This window comes from Lycium ferocissimum, unplaced genomic scaffold (assembly GCF_029784015.1).
Source record: "Lycium ferocissimum isolate CSIRO_LF1 unplaced genomic scaffold, AGI_CSIRO_Lferr_CH_V1 ctg2235, whole genome shotgun sequence".
Taxonomy (NCBI): Eukaryota; Viridiplantae; Streptophyta; class Magnoliopsida; order Solanales; family Solanaceae; genus Lycium; species Lycium ferocissimum.
The window spans coordinates 265,200-282,342 of NW_026720282.1; the positions used below are offsets into that span (position 1 = coordinate 265,200).

The 17,143-nt window shown below is 35.3% G+C and overlaps 1 protein-coding gene and 1 long non-coding RNA gene across 6 annotated transcripts; one reads left to right on the forward strand and one right to left on the reverse strand.

The window, feature by feature from the left end:
• Positions 1-1,258: 1,258 nt before the first annotated feature.
• On the forward strand, positions 1,259-14,244 carry LOC132043264 (uncharacterized). 5 transcript variants are annotated; one of them, XM_059433770.1, is made up of 11 exons: positions 1,259-1,446; positions 5,552-5,646; positions 6,258-6,322; positions 6,730-6,773; positions 9,009-9,086; positions 10,154-10,261; positions 11,212-11,365; positions 12,287-12,469; positions 12,908-12,967; positions 13,050-13,164; positions 14,024-14,244. In XM_059433770.1, the coding sequence occupies exons 1-10, from the start codon at positions 1,316-1,318 to the stop codon at positions 13,158-13,160; spliced, it is 1,029 nt and encodes a 342-aa protein (XP_059289753.1). In that variant the 5' UTR covers positions 1,259-1,315; the 3' UTR covers positions 13,161-13,164; positions 14,024-14,244. The 5 variants fall into 5 exon arrangements, with proteins under 5 accessions (XP_059289753.1, XP_059289756.1, XP_059289752.1 ...); XM_059433769.1 differs by having other exon boundaries at positions 1,261-1,446; positions 14,002-14,244; XM_059433771.1 differs by having other exon boundaries at positions 1,261-1,446; positions 10,154-10,249; positions 14,002-14,244.
• An 805-nt stretch (positions 14,245-15,049) lies between these two features.
• LOC132043266 (uncharacterized) lies at positions 15,050-16,041 on the reverse strand. The gene is made up of 2 exons (XR_009411757.1): positions 15,906-16,041; positions 15,050-15,345 (listed from the first exon to the last, which is right to left on the reverse strand). It is a non-coding gene; the product is annotated as an uncharacterized LOC132043266 (long non-coding RNA).
• Between the last annotated feature and the right edge of the window lie 1,102 nt (positions 16,042-17,143).

Consider the following 17,143-nt stretch of genomic DNA (forward strand, 5'->3'; position numbering starts at 1 on the left):
ATTCCCCCAATCCGTAGGTTTGAAGTTTGAGGGAATTGGGGGAATAATGGGATCTTATGGGTTATTATTTAATTGGGTCGGGTTTAAATGATGGAGCGGGTTTAAAAAATAATTTCGGGAGATAATTTCCGCTAAGACAGGGGTATGTTTGAAAACTTTAACGATGAGAGGAGTATTTTTGATCCAAAATAAATTTAGAGGATATTTTTAACCCTTTTTCCAAAATAAAGAGATATTTTTGACACTTTTCCCTATATAAAATTCAAGTGTCCCTTTTTCTTCTTCGCATAAGCTACATAAGATGCTAATATTGTTGCCATGACCGATAAATTTTGCTATGCATGATTGTTGGAATATTTTCACATTGTATGACCACTGAAAATCATGGAAATCAATGAATTAAAATAAGATATAAATATTCGATACTTAGTTAGCTCAACTTTCATCCTAATTTGGAAAAAGGTAAAAATAAAATAAAAACACAAGAGGTATTACTAGAAGTGATGATACTTATGGATTTAATTGTATTAGATTGTTATAAAATAATAATAAAAGTACAAGACAGCAAGAGATATACCGAAAGAAGTTTGGTTATAGTTACAAAATTTCTTCAAACAGGGACCAAAAATAATCAATGTCCACAAAAGGGGATATTTGAGTAAATCAGCCTTTGCAATTGTTGAGAAAATGACAAAAATGGTCCCTTATTGTGGAGAAAGTTCAAAATAATTTCTAACGTATAACTTAAGTTGCTTTGGTCCTTTAAGTTTGCCAAAAATGAATACTTTTGATCTCCGTAAGATGTTTATCAAACTCTGATCGTTAATTTTTAATAGATATGTGATGATAGAAAATAATATTGGAAGTACAAATTTTGTATTTTATATAATATTTGGTCTATTTCAAGAGTCTGATATTTTTTCTCTATTTCTTTTGTTTGTGGTATAAGTTTTTATGCTGTGATTTCTGGAAATTTGACGTATCCTTTTGGTGGTTTTAGTTAAATTGTTTTTCATAGTTCCGATGATATTTACATTCACGTGTGGAAAATATTTGATAGACATCAGAAGTACTCATGGCTCATTTGGCAGGAGAGATAAGTTATTCAATATAAATGGAATAACTTATCCCACCTTTTTATCCCATACAAATGAAATTGCATGGGTCCCACCAACCAAACACGGGATAACTCAATAATCCCATTCCATCTTGTCCCTCGCATCAAACGAACTTGAGAAACGTTTAGGACTAAAATTGCTGAATTAATACTTAAGGGGATCCTTGCCGAGTGAAGCGAGAACTTGGGGAAGCTAAAATGGAAGATAACTTCCGACCGACGGTAATGGTGACGAACGACGATGGAATGGACGCGCCTGGATTAAGAGCTCTTGTTACTCTCCTTGTTTCCACCAATCGTTTTCACATCCTCGTTTGTGCGCCTGATTCGTATGATCTCTCTCTCTCTCACTCTCTACACACACACACACACGCTCACTGATGCAAATGCAGGAGTTAGTTTCGACTAGCTGAATTGACAGCTTACGTGGCTGATTTATTAGAGTTAGTTTTAAAGTTGTTAGACAGTTATGGTTATTATAAAGTTTTCACTTAGCATTGTAGCACTATTCATGGCTATATAGCCAAATCTGTACATGTAATCAATTCATTCATTGATGATTATACAAATCTCTTCACGATCATACACAACCTTGAACTACTCTTTGTAATACTGTTTTTAAAAGGCTTAATACATAGACAACCTCTTAAACTAAGTATACACATAATAAATACTATGTTTTATTAAACACTGACAGTTCAAATTTTGAAAAACTTTTGCCTATATTCTCAAGCTGTTCATTAAATAGTTAAGCTAACTACATAAATATGCCATCTCGTTTAAAGTATACACATCAACCTCAATTGGAATATGCTTGAGGTTTTATGGCTTATTGAGACAAATACATATAATTAAAGGAGGTGACATATTTTAAGTGTTTAACTTAGTTACGTAATGGACACTTGAGAACATGCACATAATTTTTTTTTTTTTTTTTTAATTTGAACCAGAAGTGTCTAATAAGAACAATTTATTATGTGTTCAGGTGTTCTATTGGAACAAACCTTAGTTCAAGTGTCTAATTGGATTTTGATGGCAAGTATAAGGGGCTATCTATGTATTAAGTCGTTTTTAAATTAAATTTCTTTAACTGTATAACTGCGGCAACTTCTGAGGCTTGAATATTTTGCTGAGCTTAGTTTTACTTTCTTGGTTCGGTTACCTCTATGTTCCGATGTAATATTATTGTTGAATCTTTGCTTGAGGTTAATGCAAATTTGTCTCTATGATCATCTCCTTTTTTAGGCGCTATTGGTTTTCTCAAATTTGCAGTGAAAGTTTTGAGCATAATACATAGATAGACACCTTAACTTGGCCTCAACTGGCAACTAAACACTCCAACTATGAGAATGCACATCTAGACACCTCAACTCATCCCCACTGTGTCTAGTGGACACCCGACACTGATGTGGCACATATATTTTGGAGGTGTCTACATGATCAAGTGTTCTGCTGACACAATGGAGATGAGTTGAGGTGTCTAGATGTGCATTCTCAAAGTTGGACTGTTCAACTAACAGTAGAGGCCAATTTTAAGTGTCTATCTATGTATTCTGCCAAAATTTTGAGTTTTATCTTGTATTTGGGAATTCAAACTTTTATTGGCGTATAGAGAGTTCCGGTACTCCATGTCTCCATCCATCTCACATTTAGCGCTTTCAGCATGACAAAGCATGATATTAAAGGTACACCGAAGTAGATAAGTAAATATTGATTTAATGATGTATGGCTGTGGCACTTGCTTTTTGTGGTTAAAGCGTAGACTGCAAACAAAGCTTAGTTTCCTATAGTCTAAAATTGAGTTCCATGTGAAATTGTGTTGTATAAACGTTATATCGAACATAGTTTTGGAACGTTCCTGAATTTAAAGGAGGATTTATGAGATTATCGGGTAAAAGATTTGCATGATTGACGATCTTTTGGTAATTTGAGTTTCAATTGTTTGACTGCTTTCAGTAATTTCTTTGGTCACGTCTTTGAGGATTTTATGAGATAGGCGGGTAACAAATTTGCATGATTGAGTGTCTTTCTTGGTTATTTGAGTTTTAATTGTTTGACTTCTCTCGGCTATTTCTTTGGTCATGTCTTCTTTAGGAAATTAGTGCTTTTCAATTGCCATGTTAAAATAATGCTAAACCTATGTCAGTGAAGGCTCAATGCTTTGGCTCTCACGTAGAGCTTTTCAATTTTTTGTGGTGCTAATTTTGTTTCAACATGTTTTTTTTGAATAAGTTGTTTCAACATTTTACATGATATCAACACTTTATTGCATTGAGACTAGATAGTTAGTACAGTTTACATATCGGAGTCTAGCTTAATGTGAATATTTTATGATTTTGCCAAGGAAAATTGGAGTTGAGCATCTATTGTTTCACTTTAACAGTATGATGAACTTAAAGTTGCAAATTAGCTGATAAACCTTCTTTCTGACAACTAAAAGTTTGGAGTAAGATCTGCTCGTTGTGCTTTACATAGTTGACTCATTCTGGGTATCCATTTGTTTCCTTATGATTCGGTTATAAGCATCTTCTTGTTCTTTTTTCTTTTGAATACGAAAGCCAATCATTTATAACTTAAATCTAGCGCTTTGTTATAAGAATCTCACTTTTCTTGCTTCTTCCCGTGCTTCACAAGCAATAAGAAGTATTTGCTTTTCCTTCTCTCTATTTTGAGGATCTTCTCTTCTTATGAATTAAAAATGGGTTGGGGGCAAGGAGTAGTAGACTTTTACTACATTTGCAGACTGCAAGTGAGCTAAGTCTACTGAATAACTTCGCTATGCACTAAACAATTAATCAGAGAGAAATAAAACTTGGCTTGATTGTTTTGACTGTTTTATGTACGGGTCATTGGTACCATGTTTACCTTTGACTTTTACCAGCCACTTGTGCAAAAGGCACCCTCTGTGTCGTTGCTTAATGAAGCAAGTCATGAACCCAAGATATCTGTTATCATGTCAATAATGTTTGTCTCATCAATTAGAAGTGGAAGAAGCCGAGAAGGAGGAGCAGACGAAGGGCTTGGAACGTGGTTCCACTTGCGTTAATGTGAGTTGTTTGGAAGAGAGAAATAGGAGATCTTTTGAAGGAGTAGAGTCGAGTTTCTCTTAGTTGAGTTGTAGTCTTCGATCCCTTATTTTCTTTTGGTATAAACAGAAAGTTCCCTGTTGTATAGATGATTGTGTGGAGTTTGTAGAGAATTATATTTTGCAGATGGTATACCCTTTGTATATGCCCAGTTTGGCCATGGTTACCCCTACCTCTTCTGAAACCATTCATGGCCAACCTTTCACACCTCCGCACTAGGGCATCTGTGTCTCTCCTCTTCACATGTCCAAACCATTTCAGTCTCGCTTCACGCATCTTGTCTTCCACCGAGGCCACTCCCACCTTGTCCTGGATAGCCTCATTCATAATCCTGTCACTCCTGGTGTGCCCACACAACCATCTCAACATTCTCATCTCGGCAACTTTCATCTTTTGAACGTGAGAGATCTTAACTGGCCAACACTCCGCCCCATACAACATAGTCGGTCTAACCACCACTTTGTAGAACTTGCCCTTAAGTTGTGGTGGCACCTTTATCACATAGCACTCCGAGAGCCGAGCCTCCATTTCATCCGCCCTGTCCCAATACGATGTGTGACATCATCGTCAATCTCCCCACTGCCTTGTATAATAAACCCAATATACTTGAAACTACTTTTCTTCTGGATGACCTGGGTACCAAGCCTCACTTCCACGCCAGCCTCTTGAGGTGCTTCACTGAACTTGCACTCCAAGTACTCTGTCTTGGTCCTACTCAGCTTGAACCCTTTAGACTCCAGAGTCTGTCTCCAACCCTCCAGCTTAGCGTTAACTCCGCTACGAGTCTCGTCGATCAGGATTATGTCATCCGCGAAAAGCATACACCATGGCACCTCACCTCGAATTTGCCGCATCAATTCATCCATCACCAAGGCGAACAAAAACGGACTAAGAGCTGATCCTTGATGCAACCCCATCACAATTGGAAAGTGCTTTGAGTCTCCTCCTACTGTCCTTACCCTGGTCTTGGCTCCCTCATACATGTCCTTGATCACCCTAATGTATCAATTAGAAAAATTGAAGACATAAGACAAACTTTTTTTTTTCCTTATAATATTTTTTGTCTTATGTCTGCAATCTTTCTAATTGTCCCAATCTTTCTTAGGATTCAGGATTGTTTGATATTGAAGTTATTATTATACTGTTAAGTTACAGAGATAAAGTGTGCAATTCCTGATGTCCAGCTATACTGTTGGATAATCTCAAAGTTAGGTGTTAACTGATGTTTAGTTGATTACTTATGCTTATATATTGTAATTTGTTGCCACGTCTGTTGTCTGCACTGATACATTATAGTTTAAGTAATTAAGACTTGTGCTATTTCTTATGCGTTTATTACTACTTTCAGTGAAAAGTCAGCTGTTAGTCATAGCATTACTTGGCGTCATGCCCTTTCTGTTAAGCAAGTTGACATCAGCGGAGCAACAGCCTTTGCAGTTTCAGGTCAGTTGCTATCTTCAACAAATTACTAATTTAGAGTTCTGGATTGACCTAGAGTACTTGACCTTAAGTTGATTGGATTACTAACTCTAATATTCAATCTCCACAGCTCTCTGTTTTATTAATAATGTCATGGCATGTTGGTCCATAGGATTGAACAAAACGAGTCAATCAACTATACCACAATACCAAACAATTCTGGGAATTGAAGTGACAAATATATGAAGAGATCTACTGATTCTATAAATAGGAAGAAATCTTTCCTTTTTAGAACACCTGAGGTTTTCTGAGATTGTGCCGCATAATCAGGCATTCTATGACCTTCTATTTGACTAGATGAAACACAGATGAACATAAGCTTTTAACTTTAAACAGAGCAATCTAATTCAATGAAAGTTGTCAATTAGAACTGCAGAACTTTCTTTGGCGAGTTCTCGTAAAACTTTACTCAGCTGGCATATGTCATGGGATACTGGTCCAGAAATGGTCGATCAAATTCACTGAGAGCATGATATTGTTTAAGGTGTCATGCTTCAAGATTTCAGATTTGAAGTATTAGAAGAAGATGGGAATGTTGATTTCTCTTTCCTTTCCTTTTCTTTTCTTTCTTACAGGAACTCCAGCAGACTGTACTTCCTTGGGAATCTCCAAAGTGCTTTTCCCTTCAGTACCTGATCTGGTAGTTAAACTTTACTAAACAACAAAGATAATCCTTCTCTATTCACAAGTCTTCTGATTATATTTCTATTTGAAAAAAGAAAAAGATCATAAAAGAATGAAAAAAAAAAACATCAGTAATACGCATCGGGACATACACATAAAACTCTCTTTGCCCTTGCTTGTTTCTTTAAGCTGCGTTTTTTAAGTTAGTGCTTCCCCTTTCCTCATCACGACATCTTATAACTTGGGTATTGCCACCCTACAGAGTGATTTTCCTGATTCCCGATACTTAGTTTTCTATCTCCTTTATTTCATGATTACTAATTTATCCCATGCCAGGCTTTAGGTGTCAATTCCTTGGGACTTTACATAATTAGAAGTTCTTGGCTAGAACACTCTAGCAATAATCTTAATTTATGTTTTCAGGTTATCAGTGGTGTTAATATGGGTGACAACTGCGGCTATCACATGTTAGTAGATTTTCTTCACTAGCATTCAGCTTCTCTGTGGTGAATGGTGATGGTGAAGTATCTGATTGCTTTACTGATGTCTCATATTAGTTTAGGAAATGGAGTGTGTTCTCCATATAGTTTTGGCCAATCCTCAACTTATAAGCTAGCTTTGGTTTGGAGTTTGCCCCAAGTCTTTCTTCACATGGTATCAGATCTAGACGCGTTTCTATTAGTGTGTTTTTCTAATTGGTACCCATGTTATGTTATCTTGTTCCAATAGTCCAGGTCTGGGCATCGGGGGGAGGGTGTTAAGTGTCCCACTTTGGTTTGAGAATACCTTGTTGTCTCTTTATGTGATCTTGGCAATCCTCACCTCATGAACTAGCTTTTGAGCTTGTAGGCCCAAGTCCATCTTTCTTCATATGTTGTTATGTACCATCAAAGGTGGATCCAGGATTTACATTTAATGAGTTCAGCCTTTCAGATTCGTAGTACCAAACTCATTTTACGTTTTCAGATCTAATATTTGTTGAAATCTTAGTAGATACTTACATACATACATACATATATATATATATATATATATATATATATATATATACATATATATATATATATATATATATATATATATATATATATATATATATATATATATATATATATATATATATATATATATATATACACACACTCGTCTTTGGAAGTTCTGGATTCAAATGAACCCATGGACAAAAGGCTACATCCGCCTATAGAGGACCAGTATTTTTAGTTCCATAACCTAGGTGCAGTGGGCTATTTATGTTATACTATGTCATTACTACAACATCAAACCATTTATATCTTTTACTATGAAGCTCTGGAAAAATGTTGACCACTACTATTGAATGAAAATATAAAGAACGTGTCAACATTGTGTAATGTGTGCTGAAATCTCATATGAGTTCCTTATGCTTTGAGTCCTAGATCTATGTCGATTTTTTCTATTATGATGATGGTGTCCATTGCTAGTTTGCCTATACCTCAACTCTATTACTGGGTTCTGGCGTACTGCTACTTTCGACCAGCACATGTACTTAGTAACTCGCCAAGACTTTGGCAGATGAACAGAATCACCTAGTGCGTTTTTGCCTCGACTAAGATTTGAACCTGAAAGCTCATGGTTCTCCCTCTTTATTGACCTTTAGGCCTCACCCGTGGATGCCGATCCCTATTAATTTTATAGCAAACAGTTCTTGATACCTGTAATGGTGCAATCACTCAGTTCAGTTTCTGGATGCAGCTAGTGAGAAGCAAGCAGAGTTGGACTTGCCATCTATGCTAATAAACAGGAAACACAACCCTATTATGTCCATCTGTTATTGCAAAGTTTCTTTATTGTCACAGTGACATCCAAATAACCAAAGTTTCTTAACCTTTAATAATATTACTTTTCTTAAATCCTAGCCTATGTTCTTTGTGTTTGCTCTTTTCACCTTTGGTCAAATGGCTCTTCTCATCCCTAAATTATCCAATTGAACTCTTAACTTTGTAGTGAACCAACCAACGATATTTATTCTAAAAATTGAGCACATTGTGTGTCTGGGTCAAATGGAAACCGCACAGTTGACCGGCATTATCTTATTGACTTTTACTTGCTTTTAGATGATCCCTAGACGTAAAATTGAAGAATACTGTTTTATTCAAGTGAATTTAGTTTGCCATGATTGATACTCCAGGCAGAAACTTTATAAACAAAATATATTGACCATCCTAGATAGCAAGCTCCATCAGCTGAGTGAATTCAGTTTGATGGCTCATAGGAAATACAGTATCATTTCTCTTTCTTTTGCTCTTTTGGTTCAGACCAGACTTCGGGAGAGGAAGTTTAATACCGGAGATGAAGCAGTGACTGGCCCGATAATATAAATGCTGAACAAATTAGGGTATTTTAATCTATTAAGTGGCAATGAACTATAACTTCTTAAACTTCATCTTAATTTTGCAATCCGAGTATTAACATGAAAATGATAAAGCTTTGCCTTGGATAAATAGAGACGGAGCCGTTTTCAATACTGAAGGTAAAAAAGCCACGTGGGATCATGCAGAATGAAAAGAGCCATTATCATCAAAAGCAACTCTGAACAAACAGGGAAAGATATGGGGATTCCCCCACAGTATAGCAGCAAATATGGCTGTTTTTCCTTATACTTACAACCATGTAATTTTTTAGTTGCTTATGAACTAATTTGTACCTTTTGCTGAAATATTCAGAGTATACTCGGGTACGGTGGCTGGCGCTAGGGAGGCTTTCTTCAATGGTATTCCTGCTGTGTCTATATCATATAACTGGTATGCACTGGTGAACTTTCTAAGCTATTGTTTTTCATGCAGAGAGCAGCACCGTTTTACCTTGTGTTTTGATTTTGAGGGCCTTCATGCACTTTTTGAAGTAAATATTATTAGATTGATTTTGATTTTGTATGAATTCTAGAACAATAATATAGCCAGTAGTGTGAAACTTGCATCAACAGTATTTATATAATGAAAGGAGTAAAGAATAACTCATTCATTTCTTTGATAAATAAGAAATGTTTTATTGAAACATCAAAGCTGTTTGTCGTGGAAAAGGAATATTATTGTTTATCTTCCTAAAAATTCGGGTAATTGTGTTACTAAATCAAATAGAACTAACCTTATCTGCTGTTTGAATGTCAGTTAAAGATAAATGGCTGGCCTACTTTTAGCCTGAAGATTCTTCTCCCTAAAAGATATAATCAGTTTCTCCTCCAAGAAGTTTCATGCTGATAATCATGTGGAAAAAAGTGAATCTTAACTAAGCCAAACACATAACTTCAATCATAAAGATGCTGAGTGTCTGGTTCCATCTTACTGATTTCTGCTTTTTCCTTTTCTTTCCATGGTATCTATGTACTCGTTTTCCATATAGATATTATAAACTTCAAACGTGGTAGGTCCAATCAAAAGAGAAACAATGAGGCGCTTATTAAGGATGGCTGCAAATACTGTCCTGACAGTGCTGCCTTGTATGTTGTGGAGGGTTTGTTGTGCTAGAGTGAGGTGGGTATGAGAGTTGGTATATTTCTTCTTGCAGTGCATTAGACTAAGTTTATCTTTCCTACACTGTCACTGGTCTACTATCTCACTGATGAATGCTGTCAGAGAAATGAATCAATTAAATAGTTTGGTACGAGTGGTCAAAGGTTAATCATGTTGCTTGAAAATCAGCGTTCAGAGTCATTTGATTTTTGATATAGTAGGATAGCATAATTGACTGATGGTGAACTTTTGACTGAATAAAACTGCGAACACCTTAATATGTTAAGCTATGTTGGGAGTCTTATGTGGCATGAAAGGTTGAGGAAAAGGGTAACTGGATCTAACTTTTCTGGTTGCAGGTTAATGGTTAGAAGTTTTTCAGTGATCAGAGGGAGCAGGGATGAAGGGAGGGAATCAATAGCTAATATCACATATACATGTTTTTCTTCCATAACGTATCTCATGGAGTAATTATAAATTATCCTTTTCAATGGGGAGATATAGGAATGTGAGTTCTGGAGGATTTCTCAGTTATTTAAGAAAAAAAGATGGGAATTTGAGTAAAGGAATAGACTTTTTTTTAATTTTGGGGTTTTATAGAGTTTGAAAATTAACGTCATAAAAAAAAAAGAGTTTGAAAATTAGTGCTCCTTTCCTTATTTGGTGTGCCTACTTGAGCCAGATGAAAGGGAACTTTCATGATTGATTCTGGGTGGGAGGGGGAGATCTTATTGAATCCTATTCCACTTTTTTTGCTAGACCCATAACCAAGAGGACGATGCACGGAGCATAGTGAAATTCCTTTTCGTCTCTTTTTTCTTCCCTGCAATGCTGCAGGATGAGACTGAATTAACTAATACCTCTCATTGATGTCCTTACATATTTGACCCATCTTCATTACTATTTTCTTCCTTCTTTTGCAATTGTCCACTATATAAATTCTACAACTTCTCACTGTATCATTTTTTGATTTTTTTTTTTTTTTTTGGTGGAAAAAAGAACTATTTATGAAGGAAACTAAAATACTTAGTGCAGAAATAAAAGTGAAAGATGTCTGAGCCAAGCATTTCAATTACCTTGCAGTGTGATGAGTGCCACATTCTGAAAGAGAGTATGCACATGTACATAAAGAAGCATATAAAACCACTTTGTTCCAAAAAGATACGTAGTCCTGCATTTCTTGACAATCTCATAGATAGTAAGATAGTAAGACCAAATAACAGAATTTAATGTATTAACTTTTTGCTGCTGAATTGGTTCAAATGACGCAACTAAGCATATCAAAGGTCTTCCGCTTAAAATTTCTCTGACCCTAGGCACTGAGGCACACTCCAGAAATTCTAGAACTGTTTGGTGTATATTTGGTTTTGTTCTTCAAAAGTTCCTTGTTCCTTATTCATAGGGATTGCTAATTCAGGGTTCGTGGAAAAAGCAATGTTAATGACTTCACACTGGCTGCTAAAGCTTGCTTACCTATAATCAGCGCTATATTGGCTGAAATCAAGATAAAGCACTATCCTCAGAATTGCTTTCTCAATATTGATGTCCCAACCGATGTTATCAATCACAAGGTAAATTTTATCCTAGCTAGTTTTTGTTGTTTATGACAGAATCATCTAGAGAAAGAAACTCTAATGTAAATGTAGATGTTGGGATTTACTCCTGTCTTCATCATCGACAAAAATATCATGTAAAAGTTGGTCTTCACTGATAACAAGGTGGATGCTATCATTCACCTTGATGTACTTTTCTTGTGTGTGATCTCTTTTTGGTCTTGTCAACAGTCAGATTTGTTTTACTTCATTCACTTACTATTGGAACATGTTGGGATTTACTCCTGTCTTCATCATCGACAAAAATATCATGTAAAAGTTGGTCTTCACTGATAACAAGGTGGATGCTATCATTCACCTTGATGTACTTTTCTTGTATGTGATCTCTTTTTGGTCTTGTCAGCAGTCAGATTTGTTTTACTTGATTCACTCACTATTGGACTCTTGTTTTATTTAGATTTCTATTAACAGCTGAAGTTTGGCTAGATGAGTCTTTTCAAGCTAACTGAAGCATGTCTTTGTATAGATAAAGTAGTTAAGGATGGACAAGGTAGTTTTGAACAAAATGCACCAAACGTCTCCTCTGTATAAACAAAGGGAATAGTATTCTCTTCATCTTTGTCTTTAAATGCTATAGAATACTATTAAACTGAACTCACATATAAATTGAGTAAAGCTTTCCTTAGATTGTGGTTTTCTTTGTTTGCTGTACAAGTTTTAAGACAATCTTTATCAAGCCATCATAATGTGCCTGGCTCGACTTACTTTTAATGCTTATCTATTTCAATTTGATCCCCTTGGTGAACGGTGGATCTTCAAACTTGTATTCTTTGTTTTACAAATTGTTATCAGTGAGTTTGTATCAGTTACATCCGATTGAACAAGTATTGTATTCTCCCCTTAACTATTTCATTACAAGGTTTATCTTGGTTTTCGTAGGGATACCGTCTGACTAGACAAGGAAAAAGTCTTAGGAAAATGGGATGGAGGCAAGTCACTTCTGAAACAGGAGGAGAGAAAATTTTGTCCACAATGACTATGGAGATGACGAATTCATCAGAAAGTACAGATGCTAGAGTTTTAAAAAATTCTGCACCAGATCATCTACTGTTTAAGAGACAAGTATGATCCCTTTCACTATAGGCTCTTGCTCAATTGCTGCTATGGTTATCTCCCAGATCTCCTCCCTCCACCCCCTCCCCTCCTTCCCCCTCATCACCCTACAACAAATAAGGGACTAGTGTTTATAAAGACCAGGCAACCTTTCGTTATCTGCAACGATAACATACCCAGTGTAATCCCACAAGTGGGGTCTGGAGAGGGTACAGTGTACCCAGACCTTTCCTTATCAAAAAAAAAAAAAAAAAAAGAAAACCAGCCAACCTCTGTAAATGGTAACTGTACTAAATTAGCCCTTTGAAAGATGCTATTATTTTAATTGTATGACACCAGATTTTGGTTTATTCCTGATTTCCTTGAGAGTTAAAAAAGAAAAACAGAAAAGTAATTTATACATGTTTTAATGTGAGTAATTTATTGATTTTTCTCTTCCCTTTCTAGGTTACTGGAATTCTAGTGGAGAATGGTGATACAGATTATTGTTCTCTCCAAGAAGGATACGTATGTACTATTGTTTTACATGGTGGTTAGTTATTCAATTAGAAAGACCTCTGATTGTTATTGTCTCTGTCATTCATTACAGATAACTGTCACACCCCTTGGCGGTTTGTCTCCAGCAGAGCTAGATGCTTTTTCATTCTTTCAGAATTGGCTGCCCAATGTTGCTGGTCATTACCCTTCCTCTGCTTTATAGTGCTGTAAGTTGGACACCCCCCCCCCCCCCCAAACACCAATTCTGATGTGACCCTAAGACTAGTTATATCATCTGTTTTTCGCTTACTAATAATCAATTGGCTACTGAAGCTGGTGTTTGTGTTTTCTGTTTTTGCGTTTGACAATGATTTTGCATTTTTGTTTCTGAAGTGCTTTACTTTTGTTTGGGTATAGAATGGTGTTGAACTATCTTTTGCCGTAAATTTTGACTAAGTGAGAAAAAGTTATATCATTTTGGATCATTTGGAGGGAAAGGAACTCGAGAGTATTTGGAAGCAGGAAGAAATCAGTAATTAGTATCAAGTATAGATGCACTTCTCTCTCTCTCTCCGTTTTTTTTTTTTTTTTTGGTACTCTATAGTCAAAAAAATATATAATAAATACCGCCCGTCGAGCGGTATCTCCCAAATAATCTCCATTTGGTTGTATAGATTCAATTCGACTATCAAGACATTTATTATATATTTTTTTGGGAGATATATATATTTTCTATTACACCTCGGAATTTCAGGTGCACTGAATCTAGTGTAACATGGCAATTGCAAATGACACAGTAGCCAAGATTGAACTTTGAGCTTGTTATATATTTTGTAATGTGGTTATTCCCGTGTATAAACTTGACTTGTCTGCAAATCCATAAAATGCGTTTTACCAATCAAGAAAGGTTATGATCATTTTATTATTAAGCTTACCTTCATATTCCTTAGAAGTAAAAAGAAACTGAATTTCATTGTTTTGATTATTCTTCTTGTCTTCATTTCTGATGATTATATTCTTCATTGCGCTTAGTCTGTGTCTGAGTTTGCTCTAATGCAACGTAGGTTATCATGATCAATTTGCCAGAAGAAAAGTTTGTAGAGATGAGATGAGATAAATGGACTCGAGTCTTAATGAGTCTACACAGAATGGAATAAGTTGTGCATTTGCATGCATGTGATTTCAGATTTGGGCGTCCTCTCCCTGGTTAGAATTCGGATGTATCTTTTTTCACTTTCTGCAAGATATCCTCTATGATTCTTCATAGACATTTACTAAGATCATATAATATAATTTAAATTATTACAGATTTGGTTTATGTCCAAGCTTAAAGTTTTCCTATAACCGTTTCTTCTGTTACTGTACTCCTAGCTATGCTTTAAACTGAATAAGTTTATTTCCATAAAAGGGGCATCCCAAGTTTACACACTGCTGTGTTCTATATGTGGATTGCAATATGGACCATCCAGAATCCCATAGATATATCATATATTTCACTATTGATGACATGCAGGAATTAAGGACAGTTAACAGTTTTACTTATCCACGTAAGGGAGAACTAAACGTTAGCTGCCCTGTTTTTAAGGGAGATATATAATCTCGAATCTTAACCACGTTTTCTTTATTTTATTCTTATATGATCAAAAAATAAATGGTGTCGTTTACCATGTGTTTATTCTTAAATGATAAAAGTGTTTGGTGGTTGCACACGTGTCCTTAGTCAATAGAGTGTAATTGTTACTTCAGAAGTATCGAGAAGTATGTCATAATGAAAATCACTCTCAATCTAACGTCCTTACTTTAAGCCCTTGGTCAACTTTATTCAATAATAAGTTTTTAAGACGTTGTCAATCGACTCATCAACTGTTGAAACCGACAAGGCGACAAAATGTGAGTTTACTTTATAATAACATTTCTATATACTCTTTATCAGACCTTATATACTTTCGACCCTCTTAAAGCTGTCATCAATTTACGAGCATTTAAGATTGCAATTGCAGTATGTATTAGTTCTTCTTCTTCCTTCTTATCAATCCAGTATTCACGAGCTCACCCCCATCAAAAATTACTTATGAATATTCACCACATTTTGAAGAATATACAACTCACAACAAGGGAAAGACATAAGTTTCAATAATTTAAGACTTTTGAGATGGACCTGACTCACAAAAGATTGAAAAACTTGAACAAAGAAATAGAAAGAAAAAAGAACCTATGTTGGGACAAAAGTGGTGTGACATATGTACATGTGAGTGTAAATCTCCCGTCTTTTTTGTGCTTATGTAAAGACCCTCATTTTGGTGGTGCCAAAGAATGTGGGTGAGACTCCACTAGTATGGACCAAAGCACCTGAACATCTTCACAAGGGCAAGACTTAACATCCTCGTAGAGTATATATATCCCTCTTCCTGAAAAAAATTCAAGAATAAGTAAGTTTAATACAAAGTTTAAGTTAGAGCTTTGCAAACGAAAACATAATATGTATGAAGTTACACATTTTTCTTGAGCAAGACAAGAGTTTTGTAAAAGAAAACATATTCAGAGTTATTTCAAGATAAAATAGGCATATGTGTCACTATGTATAAATTGAACTAAAATTCTTAATGTTCTAGTTCTTCCCTAACCACTATTCCAATTCAAGAACAATTTGAATTTTAGCTATCAAAATCGACCTTGAGCTTGATTCAAGAAGGAAATGTTGATCCCATAGATGTAAGTTTTTTCCATTGAAGGAGCAGTGACGGATCAAATGATGAGTTCGTCAATCCAACAAAACTCAATGAGTCTATATGCGCAAAAAATAAGTATAAATGGAGTTGACACATTTCAGAACTCACAACGTGTAAATTCTTGATCCCCCACTTCTAACAAGAGCTGGTTATCTAAGTGTATATACAAAATCTTTGACAAAGAAAACTTTACTACATAAAAGTGAAGACAATATAAGAAGTACTAATGGAGGACATACTCTTCTTGGGAGTAGAGTGAAGACGAACCCAAAGCTTCTTCAATGGAGAGAAGAGGGATTGAAGCCACCCCATGAGGAAAAGAGGGTGTAGATGAAGTTCATGGTAGGTAAAATGAATGGGGGTGAGAAATAAGAGAGACACACTAAGAGAAAGGGGTCTAGTACGTAGTTTGCTTAGACAAAGGGTGAAGTTTGGGTCACTATCCTTATAAACATTTGGATTTTCCTTGCAGACAAATCATGTATTCATTTCATTACAATACTTTCACAATTTTCACTTGGTGTTATGTCTCTATCATACCTCTCCCCTTGTAGTAGAAGTTGCCACTCTACCAATCACTTGTACTTTTCACACTTCCTATGATCCCTCTTCTTTAACTTCTCCTTTCTTTCCCTTCATTGACATCCCTTATTCTTCAAGCTAGTTATGTATTTATTTTTATACTATTCCCCTTTTATATTACTCATTAGAATGCGATTGATTTATATTGTTTAGCTACAAAAATTATATATCACTAATTCCTATTGTTTTGTGGTAATTTGAACCTTCATGTCACTAGTTCGAGTCCGGATTGATGCTGCCTAGTTGAATTTTCTCTCTTTTTATTAACTACGTTAAAAGGAAAAATGCAAATACTTGCAATCACATATAATCTTCGAATATAGATTTTATGAAGTAGCAAATACGCTATGACATACTTAATAATGACGGCTACCAAATTAGGTTTGAGTTTTAGTGTCACAAGTTCGAGTTTGGATCACTATTGTGGTTACAACGTATAGTAATGATGGTTAAGAAATTACATTTGAACCTTTACGTCACGAGTAACTATTGCGCAGTTGAATTATTTCTCTCGTTTGCCTATTAACTATGTTAAAGAATTAAAGAAGCAAATACTTGCAAGCACATATTGATATTAAAAAATAGTTTTTCTGAAGTAGCATATTTGTTACACTAGGACATATATAATAATGATGAATATAATATATTTGAAGTTGAGAGAAACTTTATTTTAGAGTAGTCCCTCAATTATATTGCAAGGAAATATTTATTTTCAAGAGTCTACTTCAAGTATTGAGTTTCGATTGGTCCACTAATCCACTTGCTCGATTAGAGTTTTGGCACAAGAAGAAGTTACTCCATTACTTCTGATGACTCGAAAGTTTTGTTTCATTATCTAATAGATTTCTCGATGGCTTAATCAAAGACTCATTAAAGGGGGACAAAAAGAGTTGAT